The sequence below is a fragment of the Bos grunniens genome, chromosome 25 (genome assembly GCF_055505025.1).
Source record: "Bos grunniens cultivar Pamir isolate PY7600 chromosome 25, Bosgru_T2T1.0, whole genome shotgun sequence".
Classification (NCBI taxonomy): domain Eukaryota; kingdom Metazoa; phylum Chordata; class Mammalia; order Artiodactyla; family Bovidae; genus Bos; species Bos grunniens.
In genome coordinates, this window is record NC_141189.1 from 1,070,452 (window position 1) to 1,085,506 (window position 15,055).

The following is a 15,055-nucleotide window of genomic DNA, read 5'->3' on the forward strand; positions in this document are numbered from 1 at the left end:
GCAAAGGTTCGTGCTCAGGACTGTCAGACAAAACCCAGAGACAAGAGCCCACGGGAGGGGTGGTGGGTAGCTAGCGCCCACGAAAATGTCCGCAGCACTCGGGGGCGCCCCCGGCCGGACACGAGCCTCCCCCGCGCAGACGCGGGTCTGGAAGGAAGCAGGGCAGGCCCCAAGAAGCTGGAGAAGACTCAGCAAGCCGGGACGCAGCCCACCCACGCCCCACACAGACCACCAGCCTTCTAGCCCCAGGAAGCAGTCCTGGTGAGCAGGGCCGGCTTCCTAGACCCTCTCAGGGCTATTTCAGGAGCCGCAGTGGAGAGCCACGCAGGGCCCGGGCTGCCGAAGCCCTCAGGGGACCCTGAGGCTGGACCTTGGCAGCCCTTTTGCAAGGCTGAGGGAGGGGCCCCAGAAGGCCCAGTCCTTGGCCTGAAACTGGCACCAGAATAAGCCAGGCGGGCCGTCTCCTCAGGAAATTCTGAGCCTCACGTGAGAGCCTCCGAGCGAGGGTTCGGGCAGGTGGACCGGTGGACAGCACGTGGGAGGGCACTGGAGGCTTCACACACTGACAACGCTTCCCTGAGAACCGGCCAGCCCGCCCTTAAAAACTCAGCCAAGAAGAGGAAACTCATGTTCAAGTGAAAAACCCACCTGCAGGTTCTGATAGCAGCTCTGCCTCTAGAAAACAAACCCAGAGAGGACCCAACAGCACCCAGCCAGCCGAGCGTCCACACTGGGAGTCCTGCGGGGCACGTCCCCCAGCAGCCAGGATGCCGCGCATCCCAGGAGGGTCGCACTTACAGGGTGGATGCCCTCCGACCACAGACCTCACCGTGGGCACACCGGTGAGGTGTGTTTCACATTGAAACACCAGTGACCCGGCGCCGTCGGGGACTCATAGCTCAGCATGGGGGGGTCAGGCCTGCACCAGCGTGCAGCCAACTCAGTGAAAGTCACTGCGTCGTGCCTGACTCTTTGTGACCCCAGGGACTATACAGTCCATTGGATTCTCCAGGCCAGGATACTGGAGTGGGTAGCTTTTCTCTTCTCCAGGGATTTTCCCAACCCAGGGATGGAACCCAGGTCTCCCGCATTGCAGGTGGATTCTTTAGTAGTCAAGCCATAATGGAAACCCAATACTGGAGTGGGTTGCTTATCTCTTTTCCAGAGGATCTTCCCAACCCAGGAATCAAACCGGGGTCTCCTGCATTGCAGGCGGATTCTTTTACCAGCTGAGCCACAGGGAAGCCCCCTCAGCTGAGTAAATCTATGGAGAAAGTGTGGCCAAGGCGTCTGCCTGCTGGGGCGCCCAACTCCAGAGAGTCACGCCCCTGTCTGCCCGGGTTCTCCTGGGGGGCGGGGCGGGGCAGTGGAGCCCAGGGTGTGAGCGGGTGGGAGTTGGGGGGCGGGGAGTGAACAGGTGGGAGGGGGCGCAGAGAACTGTGGGCGGTTTCCTGAAAGCATCTTAGCGTCTCCTGTTACCCTTCCAAACTCGAAGCCGGGACGCGGAAAGCAGCAGGCCTCGGCTGTCCCATCAGGTCCGAGGCCGGAGCCGGGAGGCGCTGTGCGGCCAGGTTCGGCCGCGTGACAGCCGACAGCCGCAGTCGCGGGGCCCTGCCCACACCACCAGCAGAGACCACGGCAGGCCCCGGGGCCAGAAACACCGACTGCTGTGCGACGACCTGGCCTTGACGTTCACGAGGCCTTTTCTCCGATTTGCCTTAGAGACGGGCCAGCTCGCTTCCTCACAGTCTGGTGGTCCGTCTTAATTCTGGCGTTCCTCAGCACCGGGGCGATCGCTCGTGGCCTTGGCCCAAGGGAGCCAACGGGTGCAGACCACCGGCTCCCACGCGCGGGGTGCAGAGCGGCGTCAGGACGCGGGCGCGGCTCGCTGTGGGCCAGAATAAAGCCAGCACGTCGACGCACACACACACCACGCAAAGTGCACACAGGGCGTCGGCGTCACCCACGCGTGTGCGGGCACGTGTGACAGGCACACGCCAGAGCTACAGACAGCGAGGAGGAGAGCCACGGCAAACCCACGGGCGCAGAGGAGAACGCGGCCTGACGCGCGGCCTGTGGTCACCGCGCGCCTCTGCCCCACCTGCCTTTTGGCCTTCGGTGGAAACAATTTCCAACTTTATTGCCTTCAGTTTCCTCTAAACACACAGCAGTGTTCTCTCCCCACTTAAAGCCTGAGAAGCCGGGACATTTACACGGAAATAAGGTGATTTTCCGGCGGGACGGCCTACGCCTGTGCAGTTATTTAAAGTCCTCCCTCCAGGACTCGAGCAGAGCCCCCACCCCGCAGAGAGGCCGCAGGGTCAGAATTTCTGGGTCCAAAGGCGGTGACGCCCTGCCCCAAGCCACTCGCGCTCCGGCCGCCGGTCCCCAAAGGCAGAGGCCGGGTGAGACCAGCAGGACGCTCGATCGGGCTGGAAACCGACGTGCTCGAGCCCCACCCTGGAAACCTTCCGCGGACCCCTCCCCGGCGCACCCGCGGCAGGGCGGGACTCAAAGGCACTTGTCCATCTGTCCAAACGTCAGCGCGGGGGGCGGGGCAGGAGGTGGAGAGGATGCTGGCGGTGGAGGCCTGGGGGTCCCTGTACCCACCCCGCTCCAGTGCTACCTGGCTTGACTCTTCCCGGGACTCATCACTTCCCAGGCCCGCCCAGCCACCTCGAGAACCGGGTAGGGCCCAGAAGCCTGCCTAACTCAGGGCAGCCCGGCCCTCCCCCGCCCAGCGCGCGCGCACCGCCCTCATCGCGTCCAGGTGCGCGCTCAGCTGTGCAGCTCTGCCCCCGGCAGCGGGTCGGCCGCGCCGCGAGCACTGAGGAAGCGCCCGTTCAAGGCTGGGTGTTCACGGTTACAGACGCTCCCCACGCCTCACAGGAGGCCTGCCCGCAGAATACCGACGGGGCTCGACGGCCTGAGGCCTCTCACGCGGGGCCGGGCCCTCACACTCAGCAGCGGCAGGAGGGGAGACGCCTACCCATTCGCAGCCACAGGAACACGGGGCCTGTGGCCTGGCAGCCCCAGCTCAGTCCCGATGGTGAGCCCGAAGCCCCGGCCCAGGGGCCCCGGTGAGCTCGGGACACACCGGGTGTCAGGGTATCGTGCTCAGGTCGCAAAGGTGGGGCTGAAGGCTGTGTTCCCGCCAGGAGGGAGCGGCTGTGCGGTAGTGACGCGGCTCGGCTATTTCAGGGCCTGAATTTGTGCTTTATTTATTTAACTCGAGAGGAAATTGTACTTTCTCATGACTCATTTCTCTCAAGATGGCGTCTCCAGCATTTCTAGTGTGGAAACCATCCTGTGTGCAGCTGGCCAAAAATAGGTCTAAGATCAGATCAACCCCATTTATGTTATTGGGCCATCCTTTAACAGGCGAGCCTATCAGAAGCACAGCTGGGAAGAACCCTGAATATCAGGATTTTTCCATAAAAAATTCAACACAGTATTCTGCTGAAAATAGGTGCGTGCCTGCTAAGTTGCTTCAGTCATGTCCAATTCTTTGTGACCCCGTGGACTGTAGCCCGCCAGGCTCCTCTGTCCATGAGATTCTCCAGGCAAGAACACTGGAGTGGGTCACCATGCCCTCCTCCAGGGGATCTTCCCGACCCAGGAATCGAACCCATATCCACTGTATTGGCAGGCGGGTTCTTCAACATTAGCGCCACCTGGGAAGCTGCTGAAATGGGAACCTGTCCTAAAACATACACCTGAAGGATGTCAAGTCAGCATCACTCTAACGCCTTGGAGCTCACTCACAGGATGCAGCGCGCAGCGCGGGGCTGGGAGCCCGCCCGCATCCATACTCCCGCTCCTCAGCAGCCCTCCGATTGGGGGAGGCACGCGCGCCGCCCCCAGGCTCACACTGCAGCAGTCTGCCTCATTTGTCCGTCATCCAAAGACCACTCAGACTTCAGTCATACAGCTTCAAAAAAAATCCCAAAAGATAAAAAAAAAAAAAAAAGACACCAAGAGGAAGACATGAGATGGGTTAGAATGCAGTGTTGATGAAAACCACGGAACTCACGCCCGCCCGCAGATCCTTGGCCCAGAGCTGCGCACCCAGACGCTGGGGCGGCTCTGCCAGCCTCTCCCAGCCGCCAGCAGGTGGAGCGCGTGCTCGGTCGGCACTGGGACGGGTCAGGAAGAGGGGTCTTACGCAGCAGCTGCAGGACCAGCCCTCCAGGGGCTTCGGAGGAGGCGGGGCCGGGGGGGGGGGTGGGCGGTAGCGGGGAAGCTGAGCTGGCTCCTCTCCAGTAGGAAATGCTACCCAGCCTGGAACTCACCTGCCTCCTCACTGCTCGCTGGGTTTGCATTTCTGTCTACAAATATCTTGAGAGATTCGTAGGTTAAATTCTCTATGCATAATTCACACACTATTCTCTAAACTTAGGAAATTTAGTGGTTAGTCTTAAAGGCAGTCTCTTGCTAAAACAAGCAACAATATGTAAACTTCGACAAAGAATAATAGTTATTCTCTGAAAGATAAACAAGACCCACTTACAGTCCCTTCAAAGTTAAAAAGAAAGTTTGTATCAGCAGGTGAAGAAAAGCCCGTCAACTGCAAACTTCCAGGCACACGGCTGGTGGGACCCAGCTCAGTGCCGCAGGGCAAGGAAAAGACCGGCACCAAAGGGGTTACAGGCGGACTTGCGGGAGGCCGCGGCCATCTATAAAGCCTGTGGCCGCCAGGGGCAAGCCTGGCCGGAGGCGGCGGAGGCGGCGGGCGGCCGAGGGCCGGGCGCTGCGGCTTCCTGCTCCTCCCCGCCCCCCGCTGGAGCCCCGCCAAGGCCCTGACCCCACCCCAAGTCCAGAGTCACTGCTGCTCCCCCGCAGGGAGCCCTCGGGAGGCCGGCTGAGCCCCACTCCCAGGGACCAGGGACGGGGCAGGCCTGCTCAGAGCAACGCACGTCGGGTGGCCAGAGGCGGCACAGGTAAGGGGGTCCCAGGCGCCGGGGTGGACAGGGGCCAGGCGGCTGGGTTGGGCGCGCTCGCCTGGGGTGGTGAACAGCGGCCGGGCCGATGTGGACAATCCGGGCACCCACCCTGGGACTTCAATACGGAGGTTCAGCGGGAAGGTTCTTTTGTATCACAGGACAGCGGGGATGGTGAACGGTTTTTGTCCTCTGACGGCTGGCACTTTCCTTTCTCCTTCAGTGAGGTTGCCCACCAGCCTGAGGTTAATTTAATATGTAGACACATAGCTAATAGATCTCCCTGGAAAAGGAAATGGCAACCCACTCCATCGTTCTTGCCTGGAAAATCCCATGAACAGAGGAGTCTGGCGGGCTACAGTCCACGGGGTCGCAAAGAGTCAGACATGACTGAGCCACTTAGCACAACAGATCTCACAAGAACATGGCTAATTTTTCTAGATCTGGACAAGCGGTGGCAATCTGAAACAAGACAAGGCCCCATTGTTTAACACTCACCTTTCTGTCTGTAAATTCATGGCCAGCTTTCATGAGGAAAGTGTGTCAGCAGTTAAGACTCACGCCGGTCTTTTCTCAAGACTAGCACAGAAACAGGAGCAACAGTCAAGGGTGGACGAGCACTCACTCGGGAAAGAGGAGAGCAGGGAGCACCGGGGAGAGGCCGGGCGTGCCCCACGGGCTCTGCTCGCCTTCAACTTCTGGAGATCAGCCCCAAGCTTCCCAAATTCCCACATTAAAAGAACAAAGCAAATAGTCTAAGCAGCTTGGACAAAGAAATTTAAAAACAAGGGCTTTAAACACTACAGATGGGATCCGAGAACAATGGCGTTTATCTGGTTCAAATTGGGATTACCGACCAAAGAGGAATAGAGAACACAGAACCACCAGTAAGATCCAGTTTATCAACCCCAGAAGCAGAGGTTACTGAGTCTCTTTAAAATAACTGACTCCGGGGTCCTGATTTCTCTTTCCTTTCCTTGTTTTTAATGGTGTTTTCAAGCGCTCGCTCAGGAAGTGTCTGTTGCTTTGGCAACACTTTGGAAACGATTCCCAACCATCTCGCAGGTGAGGCGGAAACTCTCCAGGCCGGGTTGCTAGGGCTCCTCCCTCCCACCCTGCTGCCTGGCCGCCCCCCCCAGCCCGGGATGCCCCGGTACCCCAGGCCCTGCCCAGAGGCTCAGGGAGTACATGAGCAGAGCCCGTGTCCAGCTGGGCGCTGGCGGCCACCAGGGCAGGACTGGCAGAAGCAGAGGTCCGGGAGGGTTTCTCTCCCAGCCTCCAGGTCTCAGTGCTTCTAGGCTGCAAGGAGCAGTAAGGAGATACCTTTGGTTTTACAATAACTGACAAAACAGTAAGACAAATTTTAAATTTTAGGTCCTGAAACAATGACCTTTTTTTTTCATTTCATGTTATGAAAACAACTTCGTGTTCAGCACCCGAACTCAGGATTGGCCAGAACCACTGGATTCCTTCCACCTGTGCAACTGTAAGAGCAAACCCGGCTGCACCTTTGGCGTGTGCTGGGTCCACTCTCTTCCAGAGAGTCACCTTTCCCCTCTCATCCTCCTAAGGCTCCCCACCAACCCCGACACCCCGCCCCGCTCCCTCCCGAGCCGTCTCTGGCGGGCCTCAGGCCCAGGGCCCTGGAGCCTCGGGAGAACCCGAGTGTTTTCTGCGTGTGACTCCCCTGCTCCAGCTCAGGGCCAGCCACCTTCCAGGCCAAGGGGACACATCCAGCCCGCAAGCGCGTGTGCTCTCCTGTGCCGGCGCGCCCTGGTGCCCGCTGACCCTCTGCTCTCGCTTCCCAGGTGCCCCAGAGTGAGGGCGTGGGCTTGGCGCGGACACGGACCACAGCCTCTGGCTGCACAGGTGCCCGGGGACCCACTCTGGCCTCACGGTTGCCTGGCTCACTTCCAGGAGCGCCACCTCTTTCTCAAGATGCATTTCCTGCTCAGCACGGGCTTCTGGGAGACGCATAGCTCATCCTGAGAGGCCAGCCACCTCTGGGGGCCCCGGCTGGACATGGAGCTGCTGCCGGGCGCCTACAACAGCACGGCCGCGGGGCTGGAGCTGCCGGGAGCGCTGGCCAACGGCTCGGCGGCGCTCTCGGAGCGGCAGCAGTACGCCATCGGGCTCTTCCTCTCCTGCCTGTACACCATCTTCCTCTTCCCCATCGGCTTCGTGGGCAACCTGCTCATCCTGGTGGTGAACATCCGCTTCCGGGAGAAGATGACCATCCCTGACCTGTACTTCATCAACCTGGCGGCCGCAGACCTCATCCTGGTGGCGGACTCACTCATCGAGGTGTTCAACCTGGACGAGCAGTACTATGACATCGCCGCGCTCTGCACATTCATGTCTCTCTTCCTGCAGGTCAACATGTACAGCAGCGTCTTCTTCCTCACCTGGATGAGCTTCGACCGCTACCTGGCCCTGGCCAAGGCCGTGCGCTGCGGCCCGTTCCGCACCAAGCCACGCGCGCGGCTAAGCTGCGGCCTCATCTGGATGGCCTCCGTGTCCGCCACGCTGGTGCCCTTCACGGCCGTCCACCTGCAGCACAGCGAGGACGCGTGCTTCTGCTTCGCGGACGTGCGGGAGGTGCAGTGGCTGGAGGTCACGCTGGGCTTCCTGCTGCCCTTCGCTGTCATCGGCCTCTGCTACTCGCTCATCGTGCGCGTGCTGGTGAGCGCGCAGCGGCACCGCGGCCTGCGCCCGCGGAGGCAGAAGGCACTGCGCATGATCCTGGCCGTGGTGCTGGTCTTCTTCGTGTGCTGGCTGCCCGAGAACGTCTTCATCAGCGTGCACCTGCTCCGGCGCGTGCCGCCAGGGGCCGCGCCCTGCCAGCGCTCCCCCCGCCACGCCCACCCGCTGGCCGGCCACGTGGTCAACCTGGCCGCCTTCTCCAACAGCTGCCTCAACCCGCTCATCTACAGCTTCCTCGGGGAGACCTTCCGCGACAAGCTGCGGCTCTACCTAGAGCAGCAAACCGGCCTGTCGGCCTTGAACCGCCTCTGCCACGCGGCCCTGAAGGCCGTGGTCCCGGACAGCACGGAGCAGGCCGAGGTGAAGCTCAGCAGCACCGTGTAGGGGCCGCAGGGGTGGACGGCGTGCCCCACGCGGCCCTGGGGCATTGTCCGCCGGCCGCTCCCACAGAGCCGCCCCCTGCCTCTGGCACACGCTGGGCCCAGGGCAGACGGTTCTGAAGCCCCTAAGGAGAGCAGAAAGAAGGGCGCTGGGATGAGGCAGCCCTGTTTCCAGGCGGACGTGCCGTAAACCCGCCATCTCGGGACGGAACTCAGGGCTGAGGTGAGCTGGAGGCGTGGGGCGCGCTCCACCGCGGGTGTGCACCACGGCCCTGCGCCTCCCTCCACACCTGGGGGCACTCTGTGCACAGCATCTCCGCACCTCCTGAAGGGTGGGGCGCGGCAGGCATGTGAAGAGCCTGCCTCTGAGACACGGAGGTGACAGTGGTGACGGAGACAGACCCTGTTTGCTAAAGTACAAGAAAGAAAACCTGAAAGCTCAGCCTTTTGTCAATAAAACTGTCGCCAACGCCTCTGAATTCTCCATCTAACGGGTTCCCTGCGGGGGAGGGGGCACTCAGACTCAGCCGCAGAGCCACCCCTTCCTCACAAGAGAAACACCCTGTGTCAGGGGGCCAGCCCCCTGCCAGACGACGCTGTCTGAGCCCTGGATGCCCCCAGCATGTGGAGGGCACCCCTCGTACGCTGCACACTCCGGGCACCAGGATAAGCTTCTCGGAGGGGCCTTCACGGGAATGCTGGACAACGTTGAGGTGACAGGAGATGAGCCCGTTTTAATTCTAACAGTTCTTCACGAGTGCAAACCTCCAAAAAGTGTCTTTGTTCCAAGCAAGTACCTGCATTCACCAGGCGCCTCACTGAGGCTCGCTTCCCCTGTGAACGCCCATCTGAGGAGCTGAGCGCTCGTATCGAGCCCCCAACCCTGGCGAGTCCCCGGTGCAGGAGGAGCCCCGGCGTGGCGTGCTTACCTGCTCTGGTCCCAGCTGGGGGGGTGGGCGGGGGCGGGGAGACAGTGTGTTAGAGAACCAGGCCTGTCCCGGCCCCTCCAGCAAACCCAGGAGGTGCACAGGCAGCCTGGACAGTCTGACGGGCAGGTACAGGCAGAGACTCCGACTTAGCCAAAGGGCTCTTCCCGGACTGGTGCTCTCGAGCCCCTTTTCACCCAAGAGCCTGGTGCTCATACCCGCCCTCTCAGAGCGTTTGTCTGACAGCGGAGGCTGATCTAAGCATTCTGGCAGGAGAGGCACAAGATAAAATCAAGGCGTTCGATGGCTTTGCTGTTTCCTGGCACCACTGCTCTCCCAGGCGGAAAGGAGCCCAGCAGCGGGGAGCAGCTGGCACAAAGGCCGGTTCAGCACCCAGTGTGACCTCCCAGAGGCCTGGGGCTCCCTAACCTACCCCCAACCCAGGCCCGCGCCCCTGTGGCAGGAGGGTAGCACTCATGTCAGCAGAAGCTGGGCTGTGCACCCACCCCATCGGAGGGAAAGCGGGGGACCTAAAGCACCCCCTGGCTGGCCCTTTACCCCATGGGTGTGGGGGAGAAACCCTGAGATGATCCTCAACCATTAGGAATCGAGCACATTAATGAAGCGCTGATTCCCAAGGCAGAGCTGCTGCGGCAGAAGCAGACATGGCGGGGAAGGAAGGGCGGGCGCGGAGCAGCCACGGGGGTGGGAACTGGGGCTGGACTTTGGCCCAGCATCTGTGGTGGCAATGAGCTTGGGGCGTGTGGTGTGCTGTGCATACTGGGTGTGAGCACGGGGTGTGGTGTGATGTGCGTGCTGGGTGTGAGCACGGGTGTGTGGTGTGGTGTGCATGCTGGGGGTGAGCACGGGGCGTGTGCTGTAGTATGCACGCTGGGTGTGAGCACAGGGTGTGTGGTATGCGTACTGGGGGTGAGCACAGGGCATGTGGTGTGGTGTGCATGCTGGGGGTGAGCACGGGATGTGTGGTGTGATGTGCATGCTGGGGGTGAGCACGGGGCGTGTGGTGTAGAGTGCATGCTTGGTATGAGCACGGGGTGTGTGGTGTGTGCATGCTGGGGGTGAGCACGGGGCGTGTGGTGTGCTATGCACACTGGGGGTGAGCACAGGGGGTGTGGTGTGATGTGCATTCTGGGGGTGAGCACAGGGTGTGTGCTGTGGTGTACACGCTGGGTGTGAGCACGGGGTGTGTGGTATGCATACTGGGGGTGAGGATAGGGCATGTAGTGTGATGTCATGCTGGGTGTGAGCATGGGGCGTGTGGTGTGCTGTGCCTACTGGGGGTGAGCAGAGAGGGTGTGGTGTGATGTCATGCTGGGTGTGAGCACGGGGTGTGTGGTGTGGTGTGCGTGCTGGGGGTGAGCACGGGGCATATGGTGTGTGCGTGCTGGGTGTGAGCATGGGGTGTGTGCTGTGGTATGCACACTGGGTGTGAACACGGGGTGTGTGGTGTGTGCGTGTTGGGGGTGAGCATGGGGCATGTGGTGTGGTGTGCATGCTGGGGGTGAGCACGGGGCGTGTGCTGTGGTATGCACGCTGGGTGTGAGCACAGGGTGTGTGGTATGCGTACTGGGGGTGAGCACAGGGCATGTGGTGTGGTGTGCATGCTGGGGGTAAGCACGGGGCGTGTGGTGTGGAGTGCGTGCTTGGTATGAGCACAGGGCGTGTGGTGTGTGCGCGCTTGGTGTGAACACAGGGCGTGTGGTATGTGCACACGGGGTGTGAGCACAGGGTGTGTGGTGTGGTGTGCATACTGGGGGTGAGCACGGGGCGTGTGCTGTGCGTGCTGGGGGTGAGCACGGGGTGTGTGCTGTGCTGTGCACACTGGGGCTGAGCACGGGGCGTGTGGTGTGGAGTGTATGTGCTGGGTGTGGGCACCTGATGGGTGTGGAGTGCATGTGTGTGCGCAGTGTGGGCACCTGAGACAGCAGGGCAGCTGCACAGAAGCGCCTCCGCTCAGGTCTCTAAGGCCTCTGAACACCACATCAAGGACAGTGGAGGGCAGGAGGAAGGCAGAGTCGCTGGCCCAGCCCTGCTCCCCACTGAGTGCCCACCAGCCTCCGGGTCAAGGGCATGTGAGTCCCTGAGCCCACCGTGCCCTGTGGCACGTTCTAAGGCCTGCACCCACCAGCAAGCCCGCAGGGAAGGGCTGTGGGGCCAGAAGACGGGGGAGGGGGGTGTCTCAAGGAAGCGGGGGCACCAGCCATCAGAGCAGGACCCGCCCCAGCACCTCAACACCAGCGCCGAGGCCGACACGGCTCCACGCGGCTGGAGAGCCCAGGAAAGGCCCTTCCGTCCTGGGCGGTCCCCGCGCCTATGGGCCCCACTGCAGCCTCACCTGAAACACCCAATTCGGTGCCGTCAGAGAGCCAGCGGCTCTGAGTGGGTCTGGATTTTGCCATTGTCCAGAGGGCGGGGATCTCATCCAGGAGCAAGGGTTTTACAGGCTAAAGAAACACAGAACAAAAGAGGAGGGAACCCTGACTGCGACTCCAAGCCTCGTCAGTGGGTGAAGTCACTCTAAAACTTATCACGAGATCAGCTGCAAGGGAGTCCTGGAGAGTCCAGTCACCACAAGGGCGCCGTCCCCGTCAGCCCAGGGACTGGTCGCGCTGCCACCCGGGAGGCATGTGGGCCCCCACAGGCCCCCCGCCCCAGGAGCCTCGGGCTCTCTCATGGAGGGCACGATCAGCTCCCACAGCCAACCAGACAGGAGGTTCAGCCCTGCTCAGAACACTCCCTCTGCAGCTGACGGGACAGTTTTCTCTGCTGACTCCACAGTGCAAACCACCCAGAGAAGAGGAAGACCATGGCGGCCACTGTCTCCACTCACAGGTTTCACCCCCGCCCCGCCACCCGCTGAACCCACTTATCCGCGGAGTCAGCAGGAGGGTCGAGCGCCCACACACACAGCTGAGGAAGTCAGTGAGGTTGCCCAGGAGGCCGCCACCCTGCCGGACAGCCTGACAACCTCTGCCTGGAGCAATACCTGCAAAAATCGGCCCCTCAAAAACGGGGAACATCGGGAAGAACAGGCCTTCCAGACCAATGTCCCCAGAAGCCTGAGGGAGCGGAGGAGAGTGACAGAGCGGGATCCGCCAGGGTCCTCGCCAACCCAGGGTCTGGCTGGGAAACGCCCATGAATAGTTTTCCAAAAGCAGTGGTGGGAAGCGGGAGGAGACTTCCCTGGCCGCCCAGTGGTTAAGACTCTGTGCTCCTGATGGGGGCTGGAGGGTCAGGTTCGATCCCTGGTTGGGGAACTATCACCCTGCATGCCTCGTGGCCAAAAAAACAGAAGCAGAAGCACCATCATAACAAATTCAATAAAGACTTAAAAATAAAGTGCTGCTAAGTCGCTTCAGTCGTGTCTGACTCTGTGCGACCCCATAGACAGCAGCCCACCAGGCTCTCCCGTCCCTGGGATTCTCCAGGCAAGAACACTGGAGTGGGTTGCCATTTCCTTCTCCAATGCATGAAAGTGAAAAGTGAAAGTAAAGTCGCTCAGTCGTGCCCGACTCTTAGCGACCCCATGGACTGCAGCCTACCAGGCTCCTCCGTCCATGGGATTTTCCAGGCAAGAGTGCTGGAGTGGGGTGCCATTGCCTTCTCCGAAAAATAAAGTGGTCCCCATCCAAAAAAATCTTAAAAAAAAAAAAGCAGCAGCCAGGGGCCGGGGTTGGGGAGGGAGAACCAGGTCAAGATGCCAAAAGGGACAGCCTTCCGGCCTGAGCAGCCGGGGGAGCCACTGCAGGCGTCCCGGAGCCGTCCCCTCTGCTATGAGAGCCCGCTTCTAGTTCAGGCTCTGTGTTGTGGGGGCTCTGGGTCACAGCAGTCGGCCTGTACCCTGACACACGTCTGTCCTTAGCCTTAGTCTGTGTCCTGCGTGCTGAGCCCCAGGTCCTGGCACTGAGACACACACCCCAGGCCCAGGAACGCCCATCACGCACTTCTGCCCCTGCCCTGCAGCAGGTGGAGCCTGGCTCCGGCTGCCCTGCGCCTCCAGGCCAGGAGGGCTGCTGGGTGGAGGTGTCCGACTTTGGTGGCCACCGTGCTCAGCCCTGAAGAACAGGCCGGGCCAGGAAAGGCTTGGGACTCAAAGGCAGAGGCAGAGGTCACTGGGAGCCAAGACCTCAACCCCACTTGCCTTCTAACATGTGGCTTCTGAGCAAAAGCTCAGTGGGCTGACACCTGGAGGCTGGGGCCTCGGGGACGTGCAGGTGCGTCCTGCTGCCTCAGGTGTGCATCTGTGGGATGAGCTCCTCCAAGTTCCTCAAGGCGTGCTCCCCGGGGCGGCCCAGCTCAGACGGTCTGGCCCTGGCCAGGAGCCCTCCGCTGACACCAGACGCCATCTCTGCCCCTCGCAGCAGGAGACGTGAGCCCTGTGCCTGGGAAAACCGTCTTCAAAGCAGCAACTGTTTTCCCAGCTGTGAGCACTCCGTCCTGGGAGCTCTTTTCATTCCACTGCAAAAATACTTTTGAAAGACTGAACAAATATTGGGCCTCATCTGTCCATTCTGGCATTTCAGACCCAAAATTAGAGAACTTTCTCGAGTGCATTATCTGATGGGCCACTGAGTAACATTCTACAGTTAGGAGTGACCCTTCTGATGGAGCTAGCTTCCTGAAACAAACGTGGCGTCAACTCTCGAGAACAATAAGCCAAGGGGCTCCCACGAGCGGGGACGTGGAGGTGGTCTTGGCAGAGACAACAGGATGGGGTGTTCCCCTGCCCCCACGTTCTGCTCTGCACACACCGGGGGCAGGTGTGGTGACACACCACGTCCCAAACAAGCACCCTTGAGCACAGCTCCCCTGAAGCTTTAAAAACCCCAGTTCACAGATGGCCGGGGGTCATGGTGACGTCCAAGTTCAGGAAGGGACTGCGGCCCCCTCCCAAAGCCCGGGCACGGCAGACCCCAGGAAAGTGGGCCCCGGGCTGAGGGTGGGGGACAGGCCGGGGCCTCCAGGAGCGTGGCACAGGGAGGGGCCCTCCTGAGGCAAGGTAGCCGGTGTGCGTTCTGCACGCCTCACGGCCACAGCGTCCGCACGGGGATGGGAGCGGGCCAGGCCCAGTGGGCCGATAAAGCGGGGGGGGCTTTGCCTTTAAAGGTTACATCAAGGGCGATGTCAGAAAGGACAGGATACACAGCCTGTCAGATACACCTCGGAGGGACCGAGAGGGGACGCGTAGGGGCAGAAGGGCAGAACTGGGCCCTTTGAAACTTCCCTTGATGATTCTGATGTTGTTTATTCAGAAGGCAGACACAGCAGCCCCTCCTGGGACGAGGGGCTCTGCTCCCCACGTCCTGAGACGCAGGGGTGATGAGGGGGAAGTGGGCCTGCAGGGACGGATGGGGCCAGGCCCTGAGGCGCCTCTGGGCACCAGCGGGTGATCTGGACCCCCCAGGAGAAGCCCCCAGGTCCCTCGAGCCCCTCTGTGTCCCAGGTCTGAGCTGGGGGAGGGGACAGCTCTGGGCCCAGTCTTGGCCACCCGCGGCTGGAGGGGCAGGCAGACGGAGGCTGGAACCTTTTAGGCTCAGGCTGGGTTCTGCTCACACTGCAGGGAGCAGGGCTGGGACCGCGGACGGACCAAAGTCGGGAGCCGTGTGGTCAGTGGGAAAGGCGGCGGATGCACAGGCTGGGTGGGAGTGGCCAGACCCAGGACGCCCTCCACCGCAGGGAAGATGGTGTGGCGGCGGCAGAGAGGCTGCTCTGGGGAGAAGGGAACAGGCCCGGAGGCCAAGCTGCTCACTCAGGCGCCCCCGCGAAGCCTCTCCAGGCAGCCCCCAGCCTGGTCTGCGGGAAGCTGAACCCAGTGAACAGCAGTGGTGAGGAGCCGGGTCTCAGGTACACTGGTCCCGGACACAGGCTGCTGGAGGGGACAGAACAGGCCATGGTCCGGTGCTGGGGCTGGGGATCGGGGTCCTCCAGGTCTTACAGCAAGCGACAGCCAGTGCTCACGGGAGAACCCCCTTCCCATACTGACCCGGGCACCAGAGGGCCAGCACACGTCGGGGAGGCTGGGCAGCTGGCCGCAGAGCTGTCTAAGGCTCAAAGCCATACAAATAACTTAGCTGGAAAAATATCT

The 15,055-nt window shown here is 61.4% G+C and overlaps 2 protein-coding genes across 22 annotated transcripts in view; one reads left to right on the forward strand and one right to left on the reverse strand.

The window, feature by feature from the left end:
* The window catches only part of CHLSN (cholesin), a 70,814-nt gene that overhangs the window by 34,305 nt on the left and 21,454 nt on the right, over window positions 1–15,055 (reverse strand). The window lies entirely within an intron of this gene.
* On the forward strand, window positions 4,688–8,496 carry GPER1 (G protein-coupled estrogen receptor 1). Of its 4 annotated transcripts, XM_086376920.1 has the most exons (4): window positions 4,688–4,940; window positions 5,941–6,005; window positions 6,374–6,426; window positions 6,749–8,496. In XM_086376920.1, exon 4 carries the CDS (start codon window positions 6,963–6,965, stop codon window positions 8,025–8,027), a length of 1,065 nt encoding a protein of 354 aa, XP_086233046.1. In that variant the 5' UTR covers window positions 4,688–4,940; window positions 5,941–6,005; window positions 6,374–6,426; window positions 6,749–6,962; the 3' UTR covers window positions 8,028–8,496. The 4 variants fall into 4 exon arrangements, with proteins under 4 accessions (XP_086233046.1, XP_086233048.1, XP_086233047.1 ...); XM_086376922.1 differs by having other exon boundaries at window positions 5,941–6,426; XM_086376921.1 differs by having other exon boundaries at window positions 6,374–8,496.